Here is a 27,242-nt window from a genome sequence, read left to right as displayed (position 1 = left end):
CATTTTAGAAAACATTCAATTTATTGCTAATGGAATATTCCTGATGGATTTCACAAGTTTTATAACTAATCCACCTTAATTAAATTCAATCTTTTGCAAACAAGGGAGAAATCATGCCATTTTTCTTTAGTATAGAAAATGTGCTTTATTTTCTCTCTTGTGGAAATAAATTTTTCAGTCAAAAAAAGTTCATTGTATTTAAAAATAGCTGTTCTCTAGCTCATATATATATATATATATATATATATATATATATATATATATATATATATATATCTTTTTTTTTTTTTTAGGTTTTTGCAAGGCAATGGGGTTAAGTGGCTTGTCCAAGGCCACACAGCTAGGTAATCATTAAGTGTCTGAGACTGGATTTGAACTCAGGTACTCCTGACTCCAGGGCTGGTGCTCTATCTACTATGCCACCTAGGCACCCCTGCTAATATATATCTTTAAGGCTGAAAAGTACTTTACATATATCTCATTTAATCAATCAATGACATTTAATAGGTGCCAAGGACTGGGCATACAAAGAAAAAGTGAATAGTACCTGTCTCTAAAGTGCTCGTTTCCTATTAGAAGAGGCAAAATTTACATATAAAGTTATATTTAAGGTACATACCAAGCCAATATGAAGTTGAGCAGCAAGGGAATTGGCAAAGATTTCCTGTTGAAGAGGGCTCTTGAGCTGAGGCTTGAAGAAAGCCACGGATTCTAAGAGGCAGAATGAGGGAGAGCATGCCACCATGCATAGGCCACAGCCAATATAAAGGCAAAAACCCCAAAGACAATGTGTCCTGGGGCTAGCCAGAAGGTAAGCCAATATGGCTACTTTATGGATGAGAGGGAGTCAAGTATGAGAAGACTGGTGAGAATGGAAGGGGCCAGGACCCTTGTGGCAGGGAGAGCAATTATGTGATCAGAACCAGTTTGAATAGAGTTTAGAAGGTAGGGAAAGGAGAAGAAGTGAAGATACATCTATATTGTAGATGTATCTTTTAAGGAGTTTAGCTGAGAAAGGGAGAAGAGATATTATTGGAAGTCAGCTAGAAGGGATCTATTGAGTTTTTTTTTTCAAGAATGGGAAGAAAGGGGCTGCTAAGTGGTGCAATGGATAGAGCACCGGCCCTGGAATCAGGAGGACCTGAATTCAAATCCGTCCTCAGACACTTAATGATTACCTAGCTGTGTGGCCTTGGGCAAGCCACTTAACCCCACTGCCTTGCCAAAAAACCCCAAAAAACCTAAAAAAAAAGAATGGGAAGAGTTGGGGTGGCTAGGTGGCGCAGTGCATAGAGCATCAGCCCTGGAGTCAGGAGTACTTAAATTCAAATTCGACCTCAGACACTTAATAATTACCTGTGTGGCCTTGGGCAAGCCACTTAACCCCATTTGCCTTGCCAAAAAGAATGGGAAGAGTTGGTTTTATTTGTAGTCAAGTAAGGAGAGATTGAAGATTAGAGAGAAAAGGGGGATGATAGTAGAGATAATCTGCTAGAGATTATAGAAGGGGTTTGGGATCAACTGTACATGGAGTAATGATGTTGCTTTGCTATTGTGAAATTTTAAGGTATTTTTCATAACTAGAGTAGCACAAGCAGAGAACCTTTCTCAGATGGATTTTTAGTGACGCAATATTTTACTATTAATGCTTTTTAATTATTTTGAATGATATCTAAAGGAAAGATATTAAAAGTTCAGAGACTACTTATTTTGTCACAAAATATTTTGTTCTACTCTTAGGCTTCATTGTAGGGTTGCAGAGGAAGGTGACTCTGCATGCCATATCAGCAGAATGACCACATTAGCAGATTGTATGTCTGTTCTGTGAGAACAAGCTTAGGTAAATTTAGACTGGTTCATAGCCATAAAGGTTTCTAGTATGTGGTGAGTTGTTAGTTTTTGTTTTGTGTTAACCACAGCAACTCATGAAGACTATTTGCTAAGGCCTGGAGAGATTATTAGTTACTCTGGTGAAAAAAAAGTATCCATACCAGTGATAACATGGATTCTTCAAGCTTTGAAAGAAAATGTATCGTTTTGTTTTTCCAGTGACTTTTCTTTTTGCTTTTTGCTTTTGTTCAGTTATTTCAGACTCTTCATAACCCCATTTGGGATTTTCTTGGCAAAGATCTTGGAGTGGTTTGCCATTTCCTTCTCCAGCTCATTTTATGGATAAGGAAATTGAGGTCAACAGGGTTAAGTGTTAAGGCCCAGGGTCACACAGCTAGTAAATATCTGAGGATGAATTTGAACTCAAGTCTTGCTGGCTTCAGGCCAGGTAGTTTATATCTACTGGGCTACCTAGCTGCTTGCTAGGTAAATGGAATTCAATATTTTCCAAAACCATTTTTCTCTTTTGAATTTCCCTTGAGGACACCACCACACTTTTATTGTTTCTGGTTTATAACCTCAGAATTTACCTTGACTGCTTACTCTCATCTGTTAATTTTTTTGTTGTTGTTTTTGCAAGGCAATGGGGTTAAATGACTTGCCCAAGGTCACACAGTTAGGTAATTGTCTGAGGCCAAATTTGAACTCAGATCCTCCTGACTCCAGGGCTGGTACTATCTACTTCGTCACCTAGCTGCACCCTCATCTGTTACATTCTGATTGAATAATAATAATACCTTGTAACCTTATCATTTCTACCTCTACAATATCTCTGTCTGATATGCATTCCCATTTTACCATATTTACATAGCTACCATTGTTCTCGGGGCCCCAATCACCTTACCCTTAAGACTTTGCAAAGGCCTATCAATTGATCTCCTAGCCTCAAATGTCTATCCACTTTAATCCAACTTCCATATATTTTTCAAAGTTACATTTCCATTATACCTAACTTCCCATCCTGTATATTTTAGACAAAATGACCTCTCAAGTTTCCTTTTATATTACCTTCCATTCCATTTCCCATCTCCAGGCCTTTGCTTTGGTTGCCTACCATGCCTGAGATGCATAGGCTTCTTGTTTCTACCTCATAGAATCTCTTATGAACTCAAGATTACACTCAAGTACTAACTTCTATGGGTGGAGGCCAACTGAATTTGTTTCAAATAAAGTAATAAGATAAAATATCCTACACCTTGATACCTATATAAAGAAAGAACAATTTTATTTAATCAATCAATCAATCAATCAAAGGCTAGATAAAGGAAAGTCTTTAATCAACTTAGAGAAAAATGCTTCTAGTCATTGATAAAATTAAATAATACTACATAAAAAGTGTAAATTGGTTAACCCATGGGCCTTGGATAAAAATAGCAAGGTGGGCCACCCTAGAGAAAATGACTTTGGTCAAGCTCCTGATCAGAAATTCCCAAGCAGTTTCTTCTGGATGAGAGTAAACATGCACAAATACCAATTCCTAGCCTCCCTTTGACCAGAGGAAGACACTGTGAACTTCAGAAGTTTGGAAGATTTGAGATTTCCCATTTATGATGGTAGCAGTATTCCCTAGAATAGTCAGGGCTGATGGCAAGATTTATCATAATTTAGAGACATACTGAAGACAAATTAGATGCCCCCAGAGGTATGAGGAACTGAGCAGAAATGTTAAACTATCCCAAAGAGAACTTCATAAGGATCCCACAAAATGGAGAAAAGGAATTCCAGGAGATGTCACCCTTTTGCTACATGTGCTCCCTAAAATTGAACCTACTTTCTCCTGGTTTCTATGTAGTTATGGGAGTTTTCTCCTGGTTTGGAAGAATGTTTTTATACAACTTATTATATCACCTTAGTAAATAGCTGTTTCTAAAAATAAAATGTCTATTTGGCTAATTGATATCAATGATAGAGGCTCATGATTAAAAGTGTTAGAAAGACACTCTCAGTCCTTCAAGGTTATCCCTCTAACCTATGGAGAGTAAACAGCCTACCAATACAAATGATAGTTTGGAGAGTAGTACCAATTCCTTGTACTTAAGCTTTTATGACTTCTCCCTCCCCCCAACCACTAGTGTCTTCCCTCACTAACTTGTAATATAAATGTGCATGTGTATACTTGTTATGTTTTCCAAGAGAATGTGAACTTCTTGAAAGCTGAGACCATTGAATTGTCTTTTTATTCCAAATAGCTATTATAGGCATTTAATATATACACTAGCTTATTTGCTATGTATAAAAACAGGGAATATCTAAGGAAGACAGGATCTAAAGATCCTGTTGTAGTTTGATGTAGTGGCTTTTCGAATGATTCTCTTAACCAATAACCCACTTGATAAGTTCTCATACATCAATTATTTCCTCACCTCTATTTTTTAAGCACTTTGGATTTTGCTGGCCATATCTCCATTGGCAAAATATAAATTATTGATCATTTATCTGAAGATGGGTCTTGGCTTGTATTATTCAGATGTGATAATTCCCATCTCACAATGAAATTAATGACCCAATTTTATGGTGCCGCCTTTTTAGATTTTTGCATGAATTAAGTCAAGAACACATAAGATACTAGTGTCATTTTGATACATCTGGCCTGGTAAAGACTTTGGAGCCTTGCTATTTTCAATTATGTCTGCAATTCAGATTGCTGAGGGATTGCTTATTTTCTCCTATCCTTACAATTTAGGTAAATGCCACTGGGTTGAGCAGTGGTCCCTGATTTATAGAACTGACTAGAATTCTCCAAGGAGTGGGTGATTCAAAGACCACACATTTCACTTTTTTCTTTTTTTCTACAAAAATACAACTCTTTATTAAATAACATGCATAAATCCTAACTCATTCATTATAAACAAAATTATACAAAATTCAGAGCATTATTTAAAGAAACACAACTTTTAAACCACAATTTAACACCTTTTTCATTGAACTTCAAATGATATAAAATAACCTTTAAATATAACCAGAGTGTTCCCCCAAAGTAAGTAGAAAATAAACTCTTGAATTTTCTTTTAATTAAAAATTTACTGGGGTACTATAACTCTCAGTCTTTAGTATTTGGGAGCTTAAGAGCAAATTTTGGTGTGCAAAGCCCTTAATCATTTGTTTAAATAAATTTCTCAGAGATGTGATTTTATTTTGAGTCCTTTCAATTAACTTTAATTCATTGCCTGGCACAGAGCTCCCTCCAACAATATGGTTTCTCAACCTCTCTTTTAATTTCTAGTCTTTATGATTTACCCATCTAAAGAAACAAAGATTATAAATTTCAGAAAGTGGAATTTGAGATCATATCTTCCTGACTCAAATTCCTGAACACTACAGGCTATGTCACACTGCCTCCTGCAAGGAAGTCAAATTCTGGTAAAGAAAATACAGTTATAGAAGTCTAGGGCTACAGATAAGGATAATTCTTGCCTTTCCCCCCCCTATTTCACTACTTCTTGTCTGAACATGTAATGACAATTTGTTCCTTCCTTATATTGACTATGTCATACTTGAATGCTTGCTCACATAGCACTTTTTGTTTTGATTTTTAAGTTGTTAGTTTTAATTTTTATTATCTGCTACAGTATAAGTCATGCCTTTCATATAAAAATTGCTTTAAACATTTTTTTATGAATAAATGGTATATGAGCACTGAGGGGCATGGTATTATTCACTTAAAGTCAGCATACTTTCTCTAAAAAAATTCATGACAAAATAATAAATCTCATTTTTTTCAATAGCATTGAAATGGATAAGAGGAATACTGTAATCATAATGCATCTAGATTTTGGCAAGGCATCTGAAAAAAATTGTCCTATGATTTCCTTATGGGCAGCCTTAATTAAAGAAGGTAGATTAGATAATATGGTTAGTGAGCTATTGAAAAATCCTTAATGAATATTAAATAATGAATCACTGGAAATCTGGAGATCACCTGTTGGGCACCATGCAGCTCTTTCTATGGTCCTGTTTCACATAGGATTTTTATCAGTCACAAAGAAGGAGTCATCATGTTTATCAAAATTACAGGCATCAGAGGTCTAAAGCTTGGATGAAAATAAATAAGGATAAATGTGAATTTCTATAGGTTTAATGACTGATATGAGAAGTATGGCTAATCAGTCAAGTATTTATTAGAAAAACCAACTATGTGTTATGCATACAAAAACGAAAGTATCTGTCCTTGACTTACATTCTATCTGAAGAAAAAACATATATATATATATACACATAAGCATTATGTGTGTGTGTGTGTGTGTGTGTGTGTGTGTGTGTGTGTGTGTGTAAAGATATGGTAACTTGATAGGAGGCAGAAAATAAATGGATCAGGAAAAGCTTCAGTGTAGGTGATTTGAGCTGAACTTCGAAGGAAACTAGGGATTCTAAGAGGGAGAAGTGAAGAGGAAGTGCATAGGAGGTGGAATATTGTTGGTAAAGAACCACAAGAGGTCCGGTTGGACTAGATTGTAAGAATGTATGAAGGGGAATAATGCTTAATAAACCTAGAAAGGTAGACACCATGATAACAGTTCATGTAAAGACCACCTCAAGGTTTTATTTAACTGTAATGATTCAACAGCTGATGTGGAAGACAAAGGATTATCTGTAAAAAAGGTCATTAATAGTTCTCTTCTGGTCTGGCCAGAAAACATATGCAGTATTGTATTCAATTCTAGTTGCTGCATTTTAAGAGAAGAATTGATAAAATGAACTATGTTCAAGAGGTAGGTAACCAGATAGTGAGGGAAACTGAAAACACAATATATAAAGAACACTTGAAAGATATGAGGAATGTTCATCCTGAAAAGAAGATTTAGGGGAATTATGATGGCTGGTTTCCATTACTTGCAAGACTGTCTTGTGAAAGATGCATTAAATTTATTCTGTGTGGATTTAAAGGGCAGAAACAGGACTAATGGGTTTCACTTAGGGAAGTTTAATTTGATTTAATATAAGGAAGACATTTCTAACAATGAGAGCTGTACCAGAATGGCTTGAGTTGCCTCAGGGAGAGGGGTACACTGACTTCTCCATCACTGACAGTGTTCAAGCAGAGGTGGGATGAATTTTGTTGAAGATATAAAAGGATAGGATTCTGCCTGTGATACTAATCTAAACTACATGACCTCTATATTCTAGGAAAGATCTTTGAACATTTCTGGGACTGATGAATTTACAATTCAACAAAACTAATACTTCAACATCAATTCTGTATTTCTGATCATATAATAAAAAAAGGCCCCAAATTAATCTGAATTTCTAAAGAGAGCTACACCTATCACTTGAAAGTGCCTAGACATTATGTATTCCTTTTCTGCTATGGTTACTTTGCAGTATCAAGTATATTAATTAAAATATAAATTGATAATATACAAAATCCCTAAGTTTAATATATACCTTTGTAATAATAAATTGTAATATTTTTTCCAGCTCATCTAATGTGATGAACTTAAGTTTGATTACATTTTTATTATTCTGGAATAGAATTTTATTTTATGAGCTGGTTTAGCTTATATCATGCTATTTCTTGCCTATTTAATTTTTGTTTTTCCACCTGAAAGCAAAGTTTTTATTATTATATTTTAGAATCAAAAAAAGCATTGTGAAAAGCTACTGAAAATTTCTTCTATGTTTATAACTGCTTTTTAGCTAGCCTAATTTTCCTTTGAGTTTTCCATCTGAATATTCTTTCAAATATTATGGGTTAACAATTAAGTTTCTTGGCTGGTTTCAGATCCAAAATATTCCTGAGTCTTACTTGTCAAATATTTTTAATGAGAGAACTATTTCTGTGCTTTTTAACAGATATATCATCATTTCTGATTATTTAAAAAAAATCAAAATCTTGCTTGGATTTTAAAATTTTATAAATGACATATTCAGCAACTTGTCAATTAGGAAAACTAATATTTTCATAAATATTGCAACAGATGTCAGCATATATCTAGGCTTATTTTACTTATTTTAACTACCAAATTTGTTAATTAATTCAAAAAGTCTAACTTTATTTTAAAAGTGCAAAGGTTATTAAGTTTAAAACAATTTCAGCAATGTAAAAAGTTTTTACAATGATTTAACATAACCAATACAATTTATTAAACATTCTATTTACAGATTCTTCCATAGGTGAATATTAAAATAGACATTTACAATTTAAGAATTTTCATTCAAAGGCATTTTGTTGGAAAAAAATAGGCTCTACTGAGAGATGACATAAGAGCAAAAATTTTTGTGTATGTTTAACTTTAAATAAACCTATTTTTAACATATTAAATTATAGGCACTACCATAAAAGAGTAGTATGAAACATGGGCCTGTAAGTATTACATTGGTTTAGGTATCAGTTACTAAAAGGAGCTGAATTGTGTGAAGCATGCACTAGAGATAGCTAAGTCACAATCTTTATAGTTATAGTGATGAAATAAGCTAACTTGAACACACATGCCTTATTCAAAAGTTTTGTCAATCAGAAAACACTACATACACTCAATTAAGAACTACAACTTTGGTCCAATAAAGCATCAGACAAAACAGTTTTACAATGAAAATATCTATTTCTTTTTTACAGATTTTGACCATTTTTTGTACAAGTTTTGACCATTAATTACAAGACTATTTACATTTGCACAATATGTATAAAATAAGTTATTAAAAATGAAGACAATATTACATCTTTCAAAAAACTGTACAATTAATTTACAAAATATAATAAGATGAACAAATAATTCTCAATTTTTCTTCCACATTTAGTGCTATTCTGTGGGAGTTAAATTATTGAGTTTAATGATATACGCTTTAATAGACTCTCTAAAAGATTTAAATATCAATGGGTGTCTCATTTATCTCACTTAGTTTGATAACAACTTCCAGCGTTATTATCAATATTTCACCTTCTTTAGTATTTTCCACAGTTTGACAACATACTCTAATGCCATAGTTAATTTTTTACCAATATAAATAACAGTCTTTAGTGGGAAACTGGGTTTTGATCTAAAATCTAGATAATTTGTGCCACATTAGAAACTGACAATATTTTAGTATTTAGCAAACTTTAACAAAACTAGGCTAAAGAATTTTGAAAGAATAATACCTGAATTATTGCCAAAGGTCATATGCCACAGTATTAAGTGCTCTAATAAAACAGTTGCATTTTAGATTATCGCATTTAAAGTCTCCATAAAAAGTGAAATCAGGAAAAGATAATTGTCATATAGGTGTTAATTCAAAATCATCATTAACATCAACAAGAGGAACATAGAACTCCTGAATTTCATAAATGCTGATAGATTTGTAAGTGGCAGGATCAAGTTCCTGGAGCTTAAGCTGCCACTCCAGTCTCTGGACAGCATTTAAAGCTGCTGCTTCATGCTGCTGCCTCATCAAAAGACAAGTCTATTTAAAGGAAGAGAAGATAAAGTGCAATTTGTAATAGAATCAAATTTTTAATGAAAACAAATTGAAAAGAAAAAAATCCAAGTTTTTCTACCAACTGTGATGGATATTTATAGACTGAAATACCAAGTTCTTAAAATATATATACTTTTCTATTTTATGATCTCCCAACTGTTACCTGTTTGTGATAGTTTCAAGACAAAATTACAACTTACATTGATTTAACTACATCCATATTATGGGTCAGAATGACAGAATATGCTCCTAAATTGTAAAAGAAAACTTTTCATGATTATTTTTATTTAAATAAAGAGAAAATGAATGAAAAATATGAACAAAATCTCAAGATAACCTTTATTTTATTTGAGTTACTACCAGTTCTTTTACTCCTTCTCCTCTTTTGGATCTTCTATGTTAGGGTTATCAGAAGGTATGTACAAGATCTAGGAAATCCCCAATTAGTAAATATTTTCAAGGGTATTTATAAACCACCATATTCTGCTATTTTGGTCAGGAATAAAGATTCATGCCTATTCTTGTGAAGACGCCTTTTCCAACTCTTTCTATTGTAACTATACTTATTATCTATGTTTTTTTGGATGGGTAGACATTTGATTAAATTGTAATCATATATATATGTATACACACACACACACACACACACACACATACATACCTTTAACTTGTCAAACTTATCATCTACATCTTGTAACCAAGACATGAACTGTCTTGCATTAAATCGATCTCTTACAGATGTTTTACTGTCATCAGCCTGAAAGAGAAAAATGGAAGTAGTTACTATATAACAAAAATTAAATATTATAAATCTTTATTCTCTTCTTATAGCTTTTGTATGCTCTTTATAAGTCACTACATTATGGAAAGATTAGGTTAACTTAAATCCATGTTTTACCTCCCACTTGATCTGCCCTTCTTGCAATCTGATTTCTGTTTTTATCACTGTTGAAACTACTCTTTTAAAAATACCAGACTTGCAAATCATCAAATCTAATGACTTTTTTCCTCTGTCCATAGTCAGTAACTTCTCTGTAAACATTTGATACTGATGACCCTCCTTTCTTCCTCGATGATCTTTATTACCTTGTCTCCTATGATAGTATACTTTCTTGGTTTTCTAACTATTTCTTCCAAGTTCTTTTTCTCCACGAACTCCTTTGATGTTGTCATTTGTTGAGGTTCTTCTTCGTCCCTTTTCTCTTCATGCACTTTTTAAAAAATTCACTCATTTATTCATTTAATAAGCATTTGTTTTCTATTCCCACATTGCTCTTTCCCTCCCTCCCCTTAAAAAAGTAAACCCAAAAAACTCTTTTGCAACATGAAAAGGCAAACAAAACAAATTCTCACACTAGCTTTGTAAAATACATGTCTCATTTTCCATCCTGAATCCATCACCTTTGTTAGGAGGTGGGTAACATTCTATATCAATAGTCTTCTGGAATTTTGGTTGTTCATTGCATTGATCTTTTAAAGCTGTCTTTACAATTGTTACTGGATAAATTGTTCTTGTGGTTCTGGTTAATTTACTCTATCATACAAATCTTTCCATTTATTTTGAAACTGTATCTTTCTTTATTTCCTCTGATGCAATGGTGTTCCATTCCATTCATATACTATAATTTGTTCAGTTTTTTTTCTCACTTGATTGCTCCCTCCCCCACCATAGTTTGCAATTCTTTGCCATAACAGAAGAAAATGCAACAAATATTGTGCACATCTGGGTCTTCCCCCCATCTTTGAGCTTTCTGAGATGTAGTTCTATTAGTGGTCTCTCTGGGTAAAAGGAAATGCACATTTAATAACTTTCTGGGAAATTCCTTTCTAGAATGGCTCTGCCAAGAGGGTATTAATGTGCCCATTTCCTCACAGTCCTCCAGCATTTATATTCCTATTTGGTCATCTTTGTCAATCTAATAGGTACCTCAGAGTTTCTTTAATCTATATTTCTCTAATTATTAGTGATTTGTAATATTTTTTCATTTGGTTATTGACAGCTTGGATTTCTTCCTTTCAAAACTGCCTATACATATCCTGACCATTTATCAACCAGGGAACAGCTCTAATCTTATAAATTTGAATTGAGTCCTTATATATTTTAGAAATAAGACCTTTATCAGAGAAACTTGCTGCAAAGATTTACTTTTTTCTATTTGCTTCTTTGCTAATCTAGTTGCATTCAACCCTGTACTTAAAAAAAAATTCTTCCCTCCCCCCTACCAATTTAAATACAAAATCCTTGCAGCTAATATGCGGTTAAGTAAAACAAATTCCCTCATTGGTCATGGACAAAAAAGAGGTGGATACAGGTTTCCTCATGAGTCCTCTGGATACACTGGTCACTGTCTTTGATTTGTATGTCCTGCTCCTCTTTATGAGGATTATGAGAGAGTGAGTTTTCTCAGTCAGTGCTCTATGTTTAATGGATTCTCTTTTTGCTCCCCTGGCTTTCTTTTTCTCTTCCCTCCTTCTTCCTCCCCCAGTCCCCCTCCCCCCAATGTCCAATTGCAGGTTTTCTTCTTTCCTTCCTTTTTTTTTCCATTCTTTGTTTCTCTCTTTTTGAGAATTAATCTCCCTGGTTAAGAATTTGTTTTGCTTAAGATGAATCCTCCCTTAATCCTTAGGATCTACAATTTCACATCTTTTCTCCTTTCCGTCCAGTTTCCCTGTTGAATGAATTGTTTCTGGATCTAGAGCCATTCAAATGAAAAATGAGGTTCATGTTTGTATAATCTGTTCGATTACTCAAATTATATGACAATTTCTTCATCCTTTCTTCCCCCCTTAATGTATTTTTCTCTTCTTTCTCTTTTTCTTTTAAGATAATAAAAACAATAAATTATTTTCATGCCCTCTGCTTTAAGATAACCTCTATTACTCCTGATAGATTTCTGCAATTCATACATCAATCTCCCCATATTAGAATGTTTAAAAAGTTCATCTTTATTTAATCTCTTGTGAATGCTCATTCATATTTACATGTCTCATGTTTGAATTTCAAAGTTCTATGCAGCTCTGGGTTTTTCATAAGAAATACTTATTAAATATCCATTTTTCTCCCTATAGGATTATACTCAGTTTTTCTGGGTAAATTATTCTTGGTTATATATAAGTCTATATCTTTTCCTTTCAGAAAAATAATATTCCAAACCCTCTACTATGAATGAATCTTGTGTGATTCTGATTGTGATTTCTTGGTACTTGAATGCTTTCTTTTTGGTTGCTTGAAGCATTTTTTTCTTTCATTTGGAAGCTTGGTATTTTGGTTACAATGTTCTTGAGAGGTTTTATTTTGTAATTTCTTTTAGGAAGTGAGTGATCTCTTGTACTAAGTTACTTGTTCTCTATAACTCTTATTTGTTTTCTACCATTCCCCCCCTCAAACTCTCATTTCTTTTCAATGGTTTTCTCTAGCAGTCTCATTTAATTATAAATAATTATGTAGCTCTTTTAAAAATTCTTGCTTCATTTCTTCTAGTAAATCTAGTTGACTGTGTGCCTAAGTTGTGTTTTTATTTATTTATCCAAGAGTATATTGAGAACTAGGGATGTGTGGCAATATGGTTGGTTTTACTTTTACTTACTTGTAAATATTTAGTGAAAAGTTATTTTCAGATTAACCCATACAAAATTTAGGTTCTCAAACTTTGCTTAATCTTATATCCAATTTCTCTGTCAGTAAGGAAAAAAAGAATGTGGACCACCCATTATGCCCAATCCACTGTCTTGTTAGTAAAGAGCAAAAAAAATAAAAACAAAAACAAAAAAAAGAAGGGGGGGAAGGGGATATTAAAAAGTCTCTGTCCTCAAATAATTGAGCAAATAAATAAATAATTGAACAAATAAATACCTGAGGACTATGAACATTAAAATTTAGATATGTAAGAACTCCTTGGGGATGTGTTAGTGGCAACTATTTTTTCCCCAAAATTCGGAACAGTCACAAATATTCTCTATTTCCTACTGATCACAATGACAATTTAAATTGACTGCTAAGCTGCAACAATATAGATATACTAAAGGGACAATTATTGTTCCTTAAGATTGTTGTTCCTTAGGCCCTCTCCTCTTGTTGGCTTTTAAGAGTAAGAATAATGGTCTGAGCTCTGAAGGGATGGGGGATGTCTTCCCTCCATTAGCTTCTTCAGTTCATTGTTCCATTGGCAATTCTTTTATCTGGTACAGAACTTCCTCGAATTTGCATTTTTTTCCTTTGGTAGAAGGTCTTGTGGGATCTTGAAAGGTAACTGATATCAGAACAGTGAGATAAGAGCCACCTGAGTAGTTATAGTAGCAACAGCTGTGGTGGCAGACTAGCCAAGCAGAAGTCACCCACATAGAAAACACTAAAAAGTAAAGAACCCAATTTAAATGCAAAAGAGATAATGTATAGCCCTATTCCAAATGTCCCAATGAGGCTTGTGTATTAGTTTCTCTACTGACTGTAATCATTCTATAATTTTTTTTTTATTGCTTAGCAGTTCCCTTTTGTGTAGGTATAACATTGTCTATCCTCAGAAATATAAAATGGTAGAAGAATTGGAACACTGGGAGCCAAATTCTCCAGTGCATGAGACAGGCAACTCCAGAGCAATGAACCCAGGGCAGGTCAAACAGAAAAGAACTGGAAAAAGTCACCAGACTCCTTTGGTCTCAGCCTTGTGGTATCTGGTTAGCTGATGTGCATGGGATAGATTTACCTTCTTACTTTAATAACTTAGCTCACATAAAGATTTTAAATTCCTTACAACATTGTACATTTGTTCCACTCTTAAAATGTAACAATGCAACAATTTTTCTACACTAGGACTGATAAGCATATAGAGAATGAGTGACAAACCTTTGAAAACAGGTGCTTCAATACTGTTTCTCAATCTCCTCTGGTGGGAAAGCCCTCTTATCTTTAGGCATAGCAATAAAAGTGGTTTTAGATGCAGGCTGCTACAGATACTGGGTGTGAGGGGCTGTTGAGCTTTAAGTGCACACAAAGCCATTACAACAAACAAGATGAACCGTGTATGGTTTTCAGCTGTTGCAACTACAAGTATTGCCAGTGAGCCACTGCAGTGAGATATAAAGATAATTAGGAGCGAAGTTAGGCTCTAGCTGCAATACTATTCAACACTGACAGTGTACATTCATTTGAGAATTTGAACATAAATAGCAGATTATGATGAGTAACATTCAACATTTACCCAGTATATAGCTAAATCCAGACATCTAAAGCAAAAATATGTAATATTTTGTTATAAATAATCATTCCTGCAAATCAAATAACCAAAAAGTTTTCAAAAGACTTGAGGGAAAAGTGGGGATTGCACAAGGATTCTGTTTCACCTGAAGTGCTATGTGGTCTTGCTCTATGCTGGCTCAATGCTGAAAAAAGAATCCTGAAGCAAGGAAAATTTAGGAGTATGCTTTTAAAATTCCAAAACAAAGTAGCACATATTTAAAGTGAATACCCTGACAGAATTTTAATTCATTTATCCTTCACTTAGGGTAGCTAGGTGGCTCAGTGAATAGACAGATACATCTTCCTGAGATCAAATCTGGCCTCAGATTCTTCCTAACTGTGTCATCCTAGGCAAGTCACTTATTTTTTTGCCTCAGTTTCCTCATCTGTAAAATGAGAAGAAAATGGCAAATCACTCTAGTATCTCTGCCAAGAAAACCCCAAATGGGGTTTTCACCAAGAGTGGAACAGGATTGAAAAATAATAACAACAACAAATACCTCCTCTAGCTATTGACTTGTGATATAAGATGCCACTGGTGGGGGAAGAGAGAAATTCTTCCCCACCTTGAACTCTTTACAAGGCAAAGCTGGCTCTCTTGTTGACTGCCTTCACAGCTCCACGCCCACATGACCAGCTTTATCACTTTTTAACTCTCATTACGTCCTCTTTACCCACATGGTACAGTCTTTACTATTATTGCCAATTCTCAGCCAAATTTCTGACCCTTTCATAGGCAAATGTTCACTTAAAATATCACACACTTTGTTATCTAATAACTTAAGGTCTAAAATGGGCAGACTGAAATGACAAATTTAAACACTGAAAATCCAGAAGGGTCACAGAAGGGTCAATATTACTGAGTGCTTGCTAAGTGACAGGCACTGTGCTAGGTGAAGCAGCTATATTCCTTGTTTCCATTATTTATTCTTTATATTCTGTAATTTTATCAAACATACCAGGAGACCCCCTAAATCCTCAAAATATAAGTACTGGAAAGTTCTTTTGGTATCATTTAATTCCAATTTCTCATTAAACATATATGGACAATGAAGCCTAGAGGGTTTACAGTAGTTTAGTATTCTTTAATCACAGTTTGTTTTATAGTCTTTTGCTTTGGAGTTGAAAGTATCACAGTAATGCCCCATGATGTATGGGCAGGAAAACCTTTCTGGAACTGTTTAGTATTCACCCACACACTGGGTTATATTGCACCAACTATGTGCTGAAATAGAAAAATGACATGAAAAAAGTGATTTTAAAATGTTGAAAAAGAAATAAACAGGAAAAGAAAAAAGGCCTGAGGTTCTACACTTCTGGGTAGTAAGGCCAAAGAAAATGATCTTGATACAAACCAGCTATTACAAAAATTACTCTTTTGTTTTTTAAGGTTTTTTAAGGCAAACTGGGTTAAGTGGCTTGTCCAAGGTCACACAGCTAGGTAATTATTAGGTGTCTGAGACTGGATTTGAACCCAGGCACTCCTGACTCCAGGGACTGTGCCTTATCCACTATGCCACCTAGCAGCCCCTAAAAAAATTACTCTTGAATATTGCAAAATTACAAAGAACAAGAATGGTCTCTAAGAAGAGAAATGAGAAGGTACTCCCAACTCCTAGGCAGAAGTGAGAGAACCACAAATGCAGTATATTTTATATATTTCAGACTTTTTTGATATACTAATTTATTGTGCTAATGTTTAAATTTTTAAGATTTTTTTATTCTTTTACCTTCTTTAAAATATTTCTTTAAAAATACTGTTTATTACATGGGATAGTTCTCAGAGAGGGGAAGAAGAAAGAATATTGGGAGAAAATCTGCTAATGTAAGAAAAATATGCAATGAAAATTTATGAATATTTGATTCTTCTGCTGTGTGAATAACAATAAGCCAAAAATGAAATCTGCCCAGTACTCAAATCTACAAGCATGACTGTTATAAAAATGCTTTGTTTTATACGAGTATTTTCTTTTACTTTCATTTTACAAGAGCGAAACCAAAAGGCCTTAGTAAAATTAAGATTTCATTATATGAGTGCTATATGTCCAAATTATTAGCCAATCAAATTTGAAATCACATCTTTTCTTCAAGTTAGAGTCAAGCTTCAAATATAAAGACCCCATGTAACTGCAGAAGGTAGGGGTTAGACTGGTAATTTTAATAGCACTTTCAGGAAGGGAAACTCACTCTAATCAATGCAGCTTGACACCTGCTCTGCTACTCATAGAGCTGCCCAGAGCCCTGAGAGGTTAAGGGATTTGTTCAGGGTCACACACAACAGTATGTGATATAGGGAGAATCTGAATTCAAATCTTCCAGACTCTGAAGCCAAATCTCTGGAAAAAAAATTTTTTTTTGAGCTTTACATCTATTATCTTATACTTTGAATCATTTCTTGATTTTCAGAAATATTTATAATTAGCAGATAAAATTTCAGTATGGCATTTCTAAGATAAAGCATAAAAATATTAGTCACTACCAGGGTTTATTGTAAACTTCTGAATCTTAACAGAAATGTTTGTTCATATGATTCCAATAATTTTTTAGGATGATTAGGGGTTGAGAATCAGATTGACAGAAAGAGTTAAAAGGCATCTCAAAGTATCATGTAATCCCATCTCCTGAAGGCACATAGCAAAACTGTAAAGGACATTTGGTTGTTTATTCTATCTGAAAGATCTCTTGTGAGAAAAGTACTTTGTAAAAATATTGCTCATTCTTTTTAAAAAAAAATCCTTAGGGGGAAGCTAGGTGGTGGTGGATAGAGCACCAGCCCTGGAATCAGGAGGACCTGAGTTCAAATCCAATCTTAGACACTTAATAATTACCTAGCTGTGTGACCTTGAGCAAGTCACTTAACCCCATTATCTCAAATTAAAAAAAAAAACCTTTACAAATCCTTGGACAGAGATTTAATAACCTCCTCTAATAATTTTTTCCCCAGTATTTTATTTGTCCAGTCATGGCCCTTCATATTTAACTATAATGGTTGTTCTTTATAATTAGCAAAAATAAAAATTTCTTTGGTTTTATGAAGTCATTTCTGCCTGTGAAATTATGGGGGAAAACTAGATCACTTTTTTATAAGTACTCTTCAGATATTTGAAGAGAGATAGTATTCTTTCACCCTGTTATCCCTGACTCATAATTCTCACACCATGTATCTAATCAGTTGGAACCTCATCATGTTTGCCTTAATAACATTCTACCTAATTTACCCGTCTCTCTCCACTCTAATCCTTTTCCACTCATTGTTTTCTAAATTGTAGGTCTGGCCATGTCACTCTCACCTCCATCCCTACTCAGCGATTTCCAGTAGTTCCCTATCACATCCAGGATCAAATGAAAAGTCCTCTGGCATTTAAAACTTCATATTACTCTTCCATTCTTCTTACTTTTAAAAGTCTCTTTTCTTACACTTTACTCTTTTCCATATATTCTGAAATGCATTTATTCTGCTCTACATTCAGATCTTTGAACCCATCAGTCCATGTTCCTTCTCCATGACCTTTGCACTGGCCATCTTCCAGGTCTGGAATACTCTTGCTCCTTATCTCAACCTCTTAGTTTCAACTGTCCTACTAAGTTCAGCTTAAATGTCATCTTCTGTAAAACTTCTTAGTTCTTCATCTATACACACACATATATATGTAGTTGTTTACACATTGTCTCTCACACTGGAATATGAGCTCATTGAGGGTAGGGGACTTGGTTCTTTTTTAACCTTCCTTTAGACTTTGCAGTTCTTAGCACAGTGCCTAGCACATAGTAAACACTTAATAAATGCAAATTGAGTATTGTATAGCAGAAATTTGGACTTAGGAAGACCCGATTTTAAATTATGATTCTGACACTTACAGGCTGGTTGACTCTAGGCAAGTCAGCCACATAACTTGTCTGCACTTAAGGCAACTAAAACAATTAGGGTGGTGGGAATTCACAAACAAGTGAAATCACAATATCAGACATATATTTGAGAGAATGATGATTACTGTTTAGTTTAATTTTTTCTTTATTATTAGTTTATTCAAAAATCTAGTTATTTAACTTTTATTAATATCCATCTCTTTGAAAGAATAAATGATGATAACTATGATTTTCAGATCTTTTTTTCATAGTGTGCTTTGTTTTCTGTAATTCCAATTACTATTTTTTATTTATAGTGCATATTCTCCTTCTCTTCTGCATAATTAAATTCATATTTTATAGGACCATAGCACTCAGGCTCAACAAATTCCAATATATATATTATGGAGCTTTCCATTTACAGTGATAAATAAATCATTTTATGGTTAGCAAATGGTATTTCCTTAATATTATAATCCACACTAATGTTCAAGAAAGACTTGGCACTTATGATCCCTTTTTTAAAAGAAATGCCTGAAACTTTAAATTTACTTGCTTAATCTCATCTATAAGAGATAGGGGGTGAATCTTTGAGGTCCAAGAAACTTATACTCAAAAAAATCTTTTAGGAAAACCACCCAAAGGGACTAAGACTATACTATTTGTTTTCTTTAAAATGGTTTTGTAAATAAAACTGCATTTAGAGGTCCTATGTGATAGGAATGAAATATTTTTTCATCTATATTTAAGAGATTAAAATAAATGGAAAACAGAAGATGCCTTCTTTCCCTTAAATTTTAGGTTATTTTATGAGTATCTAATAGGAAAAAAGTAGATAAAATTTAGATAGAACCATGTGATCATAGATTTAGAGCCATAAAGATCTTAAAGATAGTTTTATCCAACTCTTTCAGTTTACAGAAGAAAATGAGGCTTAGAGAGGTTATGAGAAACATTTAAGGTCACACTAAGTAGCAGAGCTGGACCTGAATCCTTGACTTAAAAAACAAGCTCTTGGGGCAGCTAGGTGGCACAGTGGATAGAGCACTGGCCTTGGAGTCAGGAGTACCTGGGTTCAAATTTGACCTCAGACACTTAATAATTACCTGTGTGGCCTTTGGGCAAGTCACTTAACCCCATTGCCTTGAAAAATCTAAAACAAACCCCCCAACCCCCCAAAAAACAACAAAAAAACCCCAAGCACTTTTCATCATAGTATATGCTTTAAGGATTGCAAAAAAAGCTTTATATAATCTCATCACAACAACATTTGTTAGGTGGGTGCCAAAAAAGGTGTTATCCTCATTTTACAGATGAGGGAGATTAATTGGCTTGCTCATGGTCATTTAGTCCGTGTCAGAGATATGAATACATATCTCTCCCAACCACAAACCTCACCATCTCTACTACATCTTATTGCCTCCATTTCAAAACTAACTGACACAGAAGAACATATTGACCACACCAAAACACATTATACCTGAGAATCCAGGGGCACATTATACACCTCTGCATCCAGGAGAACAGTGCACGCACTGAAGGGGAGTGTCTGATTTGCTAATGTTCTTGCAGCTCGATAATGAACACGAAGAACTTCTTGTTCATTAGATACAATAAGTTTTTCCTAGTTGAACAAAGGATAAAAGTTTAAGTACAAAAATTTATTTTAAAAGATCTATACAGTCTACATGATGACTTTTCACTTGAAGTATTACTTGAAAATTATTTTATTTTCGGGGATTCAGAGCCTTTCTTTTCATTAAGGGCTCAGAAATAGGTTAGTGAATTTCTAGAATGAGATTTGACGGTGTTTGAAAAAATTTTTTTCTTTCTTGAGCTATCTGTTCCTCTTTTGCATAGGAAGATTTCATAAAAATAAAATACTTATAAATATTAGGTTATCTACTTAAAAACTAACAATTACAGAAAGGGGTATATGACTTTTACACACACATACATGTGAATGTTTTTCTCTCTTGCAGAACAGTCTCTAATTTGTATTGCTAAAGGAAGTTTACCTATTGAAAACTCCCAGTATCAATGAATCCAAATTATTTTAATTAAATTAATTAAAAAACTGATACTTTTTAGATGACAAATATCTGAATGAAGATAATGAACTTTAAAATGAGATTTAAAAATGCAACTTTTGCCTTAAAATTCATAGTTAATTTGGTCATAAATTTAATAAATGAATTTGAAAGCTCCTATCATATTCTAAGAAAAGAAAATTGAGCAGTCACTCCATTATTGATACATTTTCTCTAATAGTTTTTCTTTAAAAGTAATATAGATACTGTTATAAAGTAGATACTGTTATAAAGCAGATACTGTTATAACATACTATAGAAATACACTAAATAATGCTACACAATATGTTAAATATATTAAAGAGTGTCAAATCCTGGTTAAAGAAGAGATTTTCATGATCTCTACAAATGCCTAAAAGAGGAGTAAGAGAGCACAGCATAAATATAAAAAAGTCTGCTATAATTTTGTATTATATTTATTCACTAGATATAATTTCTATTAGCATTTTTATATTGAAAACATCAATTTATTATGGTTTCTGGACATTGTTATTAAAGACATAAGATATTTAGTAGTAAATTTTAGGAAATTTAAGAATTAAAGATGAATACTGAATTTAAAGGGTTTTAAGAAGTCTTCAGAAGTTTCTGTAAAGATACAAATATCCTTTTTTGAATGAAAAGAGCTACTATCAAAATAGATACTATGGCTATTACAACCTTCTCATCCATCTCATTGAAGGGCTGCTTGGATTGGGTTGGGGTAGATAGTCCTCTTGCATGCTTTAAGAGAGATATTCAAGGACAAATGTAATACCTCACAAAATCATAAAAGAATAAGAGTTTTTATTATTTGGATCTAAATACTTATTTTTAGATCAAGAAACTGAAAAGTTAAATTCATTTGTACACACAAGAGCCAGATCTAAATTTGCAAGACCAAATAACTCTTCCAAGGCTTGGGTCCTTCCTTTGGAAATCACAGAAGTTGGGGTTTTGTTAATTAAAGAAAGAATGACAGAAAGCTATCTGGGACTTCTGGTCACTTATACAATATAAACTTCATCAAGAATTATTATGTGAAAGAAGATATCTTAAAATAGTTTCTGTAGGTTTTTTTTTAATGAAACAGATAAATAGGCCATTTTCTCAAATTACCAAAAAAAAAAGAAAAAAGAAAACTACACCATAATCAGTATTTGAAAGAAACTGTAATCCATTGTCAAAATACACTGTCCAATTAGATGATAAATTTAACTTTATATTAAAGTTATTTAAATGTTATATATAAACTTTGTAAAATTTATATTAAAGTTATATTAAACATTAAACTCTTTAAAAAAATAAGAAATTTTAAAAATTAGTACCCTTTCGATACTATGTTGCAAGCGCAGTTTCATTCTTACAACTTCCTGTTGCCGAAAAAGATCTTTAAGTGGATCTGACAGGGATGGAGGTGGTGTAATCTAAGGGGGGAAAAATGACACATGGTATAATTATAAATTCTGTATTTAAAAAACATGTAACATTAAAAATAACAAATCTATTAAAATAGAATGTAAAAATAAGTGAGGATTTTGTTTTGCCATGGGTAAAATTCTAGTCTGTAAAACTTAGAAATAATATCATTTATTTAGATTTTATTTACCTATTAAAAAAATAAAAAACTGAGTAGTCAAAGAAGTTGCTAAAAATTCATTCATTTTACTCATCCATTCAACAAGTTAACATTCATTTTTAAAAATTTATTTTTCCAATGATATATAAAGATAATTGCATTCATTTTTGTAAAGTTTTCTCCATCTCACCCATCCTTCCCTTCACCCTTGGATAACAATATGATGCAGATTATATATAAAATCATTAAATGAATATTTATTAAGCATCTATTACTTATTCAAAGCATTGGGCTTGATATTGAAGAGTTTATAAACTCAAATAAAATGTGGTCTCTGTCTACAAGAAGCAGGGAGATAGACATGTACATAAATAACAATAACACAAAACAGAATGTAAATGCTTGAAAGACAGGAACAAGGGGCTATCCGAGCGGATACAACATATACACAAAAAAGTATATACAAGGAAGAGAATAATAACAAGTGGGGAATCTTGGAAGACGACTTCTTGGAAGAGATGCTTTTTAAACTGAAGCCTGAAGGATGAAAAGAATTCCATATGCTTATCTTACACACAAATAAGGACAAAATGCATTCTAGGCATGTGAGCTGATTTGTACAATAGAGGCAGATTTCCTAAATTGGAAAATCACAGTGAAGTTTGGATTATAGAGTATGTAAAAGAGGTTGATTTTAATATCTGTGAAAAGATTTGAAGTCAAAGGATAGAAAATCTTGATGATGTTATCCTTCGTTTTTGAAGATCATTGACATCAGAGAAGTGATGCCATGACCTGTACATGAATTTTGAGTGACGGGGTACTGTGCTATATCACTAGCTTCACTTTCTCTTCCAGAGCCATTGGGATCAAGTGGCAAGATATGAATTGGGTGACTGGAGATAGCTCTTGGTTGCAAGGCAATTAAGGTTAAGTGACTTACCCACAGTCACACAGCTAGTTGTGTCTGAGGTCAAATTTGAACTCAGGTCCTCCTGACTTTAGGGCTGGCACTCTACCCATTTCACTATCTACAATGGGTTATACTAAGGAGTTTGTACTTAATTCTCAAGGCAAGAGGAAATAAGGTTTTGAGTGGCAAAGTGACATGGTCAGAATTAGAAAGGTTATTTAAAAAGTTTTGTGGAAGATGGGGAAAGATTGGAAGCAGGCAACCCAAGTAGGAGACATCTGAACTAATTCAGAGGTCAGGTGATGAGCACCTGAGGTGGGGTGTTGGCCAAGTGATTTAAGACGATGGATGCAAGATGCTGGGAAGGTAGAATCAAGACTTGGCAACTGAGTATACATGATGATGGGTGAGGGAGAGATATGAATCAAGAACAATTTGGAGGCAATGAATTCAGTTAACTGTGAAGATTATGCCTTCAACAGAAGGGGAGAGATGTTCAGTTGGTTTTAGGTATTTGTTTGAGATGCTCAATCGACATCAAGATAGATATGCTCAGCAGGCAATGGGCTATGTGGGACTAAAGCTCAGGAGATTAGGGTTGTTGCAGATATATTTTTGAGAATCATTTACATGGAAAAGATAACTGAAAATACTGAGCTGATGAGATTACCAAGTGAGAATACAGATAATCCAATACAGATGAAATTTGTTATTACAAAGAGAAAAGAGGATGCAAGAGGCAGCCCAGTTAAGTAGAAAGCATGCTGATTTTGGATTTAGAAGTCTTGCTCTATTTCCTTACCTCCTGTGAAACTTAGGACAAGTCATAACCTATCTGGGCCTCATTTTCCTTTATCTATCAAATAACAGACTTGGACTAGATAGACTCTGAGGTCTCATCTAGCTCTAAATCTATTATCTATTTAGCTCAAAATTGATGGTTTTAGCAACCAATAGCAAGAACACCAGTAAATTACAGTGCCCAAGGAGGAATGACCAGGAAGAAGTATTCAACAGTGTCAAAAACTAAGAAGTCAAAGGAATGAGGCTAAAGAAAGGATATCAGCTACTAAAGAGATTTTTCAGTTAGAGCAATTATTATTAAGCTTGCCTAAAGCAATCTGAGAAATGAATAGTTATTAAAAGTTGGCTGAGATGGGCTGAGAAATGAAAAGAGATCATGAGGCAGTGAGAATAAATTATTTTCTAGGAGGTTGGAAATGAAGGGAATAATAGGTTAATTTGAGTTTGAGGAGGTAGGAAATTTAAGTTTTTTTAAAAAATAGATAACACCTATGAAGGTTAAAGGCAGCAGGTAAAGCATCAATAAAAAGGGACTGACAGGAGAGGGGAGGAATTAATGATGGGACGTTTCCTGGAATAGATGCAAGTGATGGAATAAAGAGTACAAATAGAATGAGCATTCCTCCTTTATGATATGGAGCAAAGGATATAAGGAGAGATGATGTAGAGGGATTTAAAGTTAAGGAGTAAAATAGATAACAGAATTCATGGGATATGGCTTCAATTTTCCCAGTATAATCAGGTCATCTGTGGAAGGAAAGTGAAGGCCTAGGAAGGTTGAAGGGAAAGTTTATTATAGTTACTGTGTTCAAGTTGAATTTAATGCTCCATGATCCTTAGGGTTTTTTTTTTTTTTTTTGGCAAAGCTACTGGAGTGGTTCATTTTACAGATGAGGAACTGAGGTAAACAGGATTAAGTGACTTGTTTAGGGTCACACAAATAATAAGTGTTTTAGGCTGGATTTGAAATCTGGAACACGAGTCTTTCTGATACCAAGTCTATTCACTATGCTTCTGCCACCTAGTTATTTTGTGATGAATGTGATATAAATTAAGAATGTAGGATGAGTACTGTGCAGTGAGGATTTAATTGAAATTAGACAATTTAGCATGTTGTGGAATCTTCTTCATTGTATTCAGGTGTGAACTGTAGGATAGAAATAAGTCAATCAAGAAAAAAATCAGGGAGAAGGAAGTTATGATCTGGGTCTTGAGGTACAATGGGGATTTAAATAGGCAAAGATTGTAGAGGTGGACAGAAAAGTCCATTTCAGGATATGGAGAACAGCAAAAAAACATACGATCTGTTGAGATTTAGCAGGCAGTAAATTTGGTTGCAATGTAGAATGCAAGACTGGAAGATGACTAAGTACCAAAAAGGTTTGAAATTTGATTAGGAAGGGGCTTCAGGAAAAGTCAAGTAAGAGTTTGGTCCTTCAACCATTGATAAAACAAATTTTCTAACTGGAGTTTTGTGGCTGTAGCTGAACAGATTACTTTTGTAGGTGTGTTTTGTCTGGATTTTGAATGGGGATATTTAGGGGCAGGAATGTCATTAGCTTGGATGGGGTGAAGAGTAAAAAAAAGACATGGAAGAAGGCTACTGAAATAGTTTAAGTAAGAGTTAATAAGATTCTAAACTAGTATGATGGCAATGGGAAATAGTGAGGTGATGGATGTAGAAGCTATTTTGGAGAGAGAATGAACAGAATTTGGAAGTTGTTAGGATGTATACTCAAAATTCAGAAGGAAAATAGATTTTTTTAAAGAGTTTCTTCCAAATTCAATTTGACATTTTGAGATTCAGCTGATATCCAGATGGACCAGCTAGGTGTCACAGTGGATAGAGCACTGGCGTTGGAGTCAGGACAGGAGTTCAAAACTGACCTCAGACACTTGACTCTAACTGTGTGATCCTAGGCAAGTCACTCACCCTGATTGCCTTGCATTCAGAGCCATCTCCAGTTGTCCTGATCCATATCTGGCCACTGGATCCAGATGATTCTGGAGGAGAAAGTGAGGCTGGGGACTTAGCTCAGCACCCCCTCACTCAAATCCATTTTACATGCTTATGACATCACTTCCCCCCATATTGTGGTTTTCTTCAAGAATGAAGGACAACTCCCCTCCCCCCATCCAGATGAATATATCCAGTTGGTATTGAGAAACAAAAATGTAGCTTAGGAGAGGAAGCAGAAAAATAAAGTATCAGGGAAGCCAAAGAATAAGAAAATATCCAGAGGACAGGGGTTAATTCATAATTTCAAATGTTAAAAAGGAATCAAAGAAGAGCACTGAGAAAAGGTGATTGTTTTGATGATAGGAAGTCACTAGTGATCTTCAAGAGGGTCATTTCATCAGAAAGATAAAAGATGGAAGCTGTATTACAAGAGACTGAGGAATGATTGATTCATCTAGTTTATGTAAGCCCTCTCTAAGAAATTAGGCAGTAGAAGGAATGAAAACTCACTATCCTAACATTTTATTCTTCCTTTAGATACAATTCTAACAAGTGAGATTATCTTTGCTTCTCTAACCCACAGGAAATTATTAGAAAGAAATGACAACCAACAAAATTTTAAATCAGTCAAAGATTCAACAAGCATTAAAGGCTCCAAAAGGTTAAGGCATTTTAGAGAAAGAGCAAATTATACATTTTACTAATTCCCTGGGGAAAGTTACATCACAGTATATAATAATAGATATGTAATAATTTTTTGGTGTCTGTTCATAAACTTGATTAATTTTTTTTATATTTTTTGCAAGGCAGTGGGGTTAAGTGATTTGCCCCAGGTCACACAACTAGGTAATTATTAAGTGTCTGAGGTCAAATTTCAATTCAGGTCCTCCTGATTCCAGGGCCAGTGCTCTATCCACTTTCACCAACTAGCTGCCTTCCTTGATTAAATTTTTTTTTTGGGGGGGGTTTGCAAGGCAATGGGGTTAAGTGGCTTGCCCAAGGACACACAGGCAGGTAATTATTAAGTGTCTTGAGGCCGGATTTGAACTCCAGTACTCCTGACTCCAGGGCTGGTGCTCTATCCACTGCGCCACCTAGCCGCCCCCTTGATTAAAATTTTTAAGTTTTAGCACTCAATGGAGCTAAATTCAGTAAAATCACCAAATGAAGCATCTTTCCTTCAAAATGCCAGATAAATTGAATTAGAACACTTAATTCCCTGACAATGACATCCATGAGGTGTTACTAGTTTAGATTGTAATTTCAAAATCAGTCCCATTTCCTAAGCAAAAGATTCTAACGTAATTTAAATTCAGTATTTTAAAATGTGCTACAAACCAGAGATAATTGAGGTTTACCTGTATATAGACAACTCCCAATAAAGAATTTTTATAGAATCATATAATTTACAAGATGAAAAGCATCTCAGAAGTTACCCAGATGACAGTGCTTGATGCATGTAATTTCTACAATGTCCGACTCTTCATTTGATGACCTCCAGTGACTAGGAATATCCATGATACCAGAAGGGGTTTCCCCTTTTCTAAGGATGT

General features: G+C 33.9%; 1 protein-coding gene across 11 annotated transcripts in view; it reads right to left on the bottom strand.

Moving 5' to 3' along the window:
* ANKRD12 (ankyrin repeat domain 12) overlaps positions 1-27,242 on the bottom strand; it is a 202,872-nt gene that overhangs the window by 9,602 nt on the left and 166,028 nt on the right. For 3 of the 11 annotated variants that reach the window (XM_074201598.1, XM_074201600.1, XM_074201599.1), the window contains exons 11-14: positions 21,762-21,860; positions 19,845-19,988; positions 9,944-10,039; positions 323-9,267 (exon numbers count right to left, since the gene is read on the bottom strand). In XM_074201598.1, the coding sequence (XP_074057699.1) occupies positions 9,082-9,267; positions 9,944-10,039; positions 19,845-19,988; positions 21,762-21,860 (525 nt within the window). In that variant the 3' untranslated portion in view covers positions 323-9,081. Of the gene's footprint in view, positions 1-321; positions 9,268-9,943; positions 10,040-10,067; positions 10,494-10,526; positions 14,347-19,844; positions 19,989-21,761; positions 21,861-27,242 lie in introns of those variants that run through there. The other 8 variants (XM_074201602.1, XM_074201606.1, XM_074201601.1 and 5 more) reach the window with 7 other exon arrangements.

The sequence above is a fragment of the Macrotis lagotis genome, chromosome X (assembly GCF_037893015.1).
Source record: "Macrotis lagotis isolate mMagLag1 chromosome X, bilby.v1.9.chrom.fasta, whole genome shotgun sequence".
Lineage (NCBI taxonomy): Eukaryota > Metazoa > Chordata > Mammalia > Peramelemorphia > Peramelidae > Macrotis > Macrotis lagotis.
Note: the sequence above shows the minus strand (reverse complement) of the source record. Positions and strands in the feature narration are given on the sequence as shown.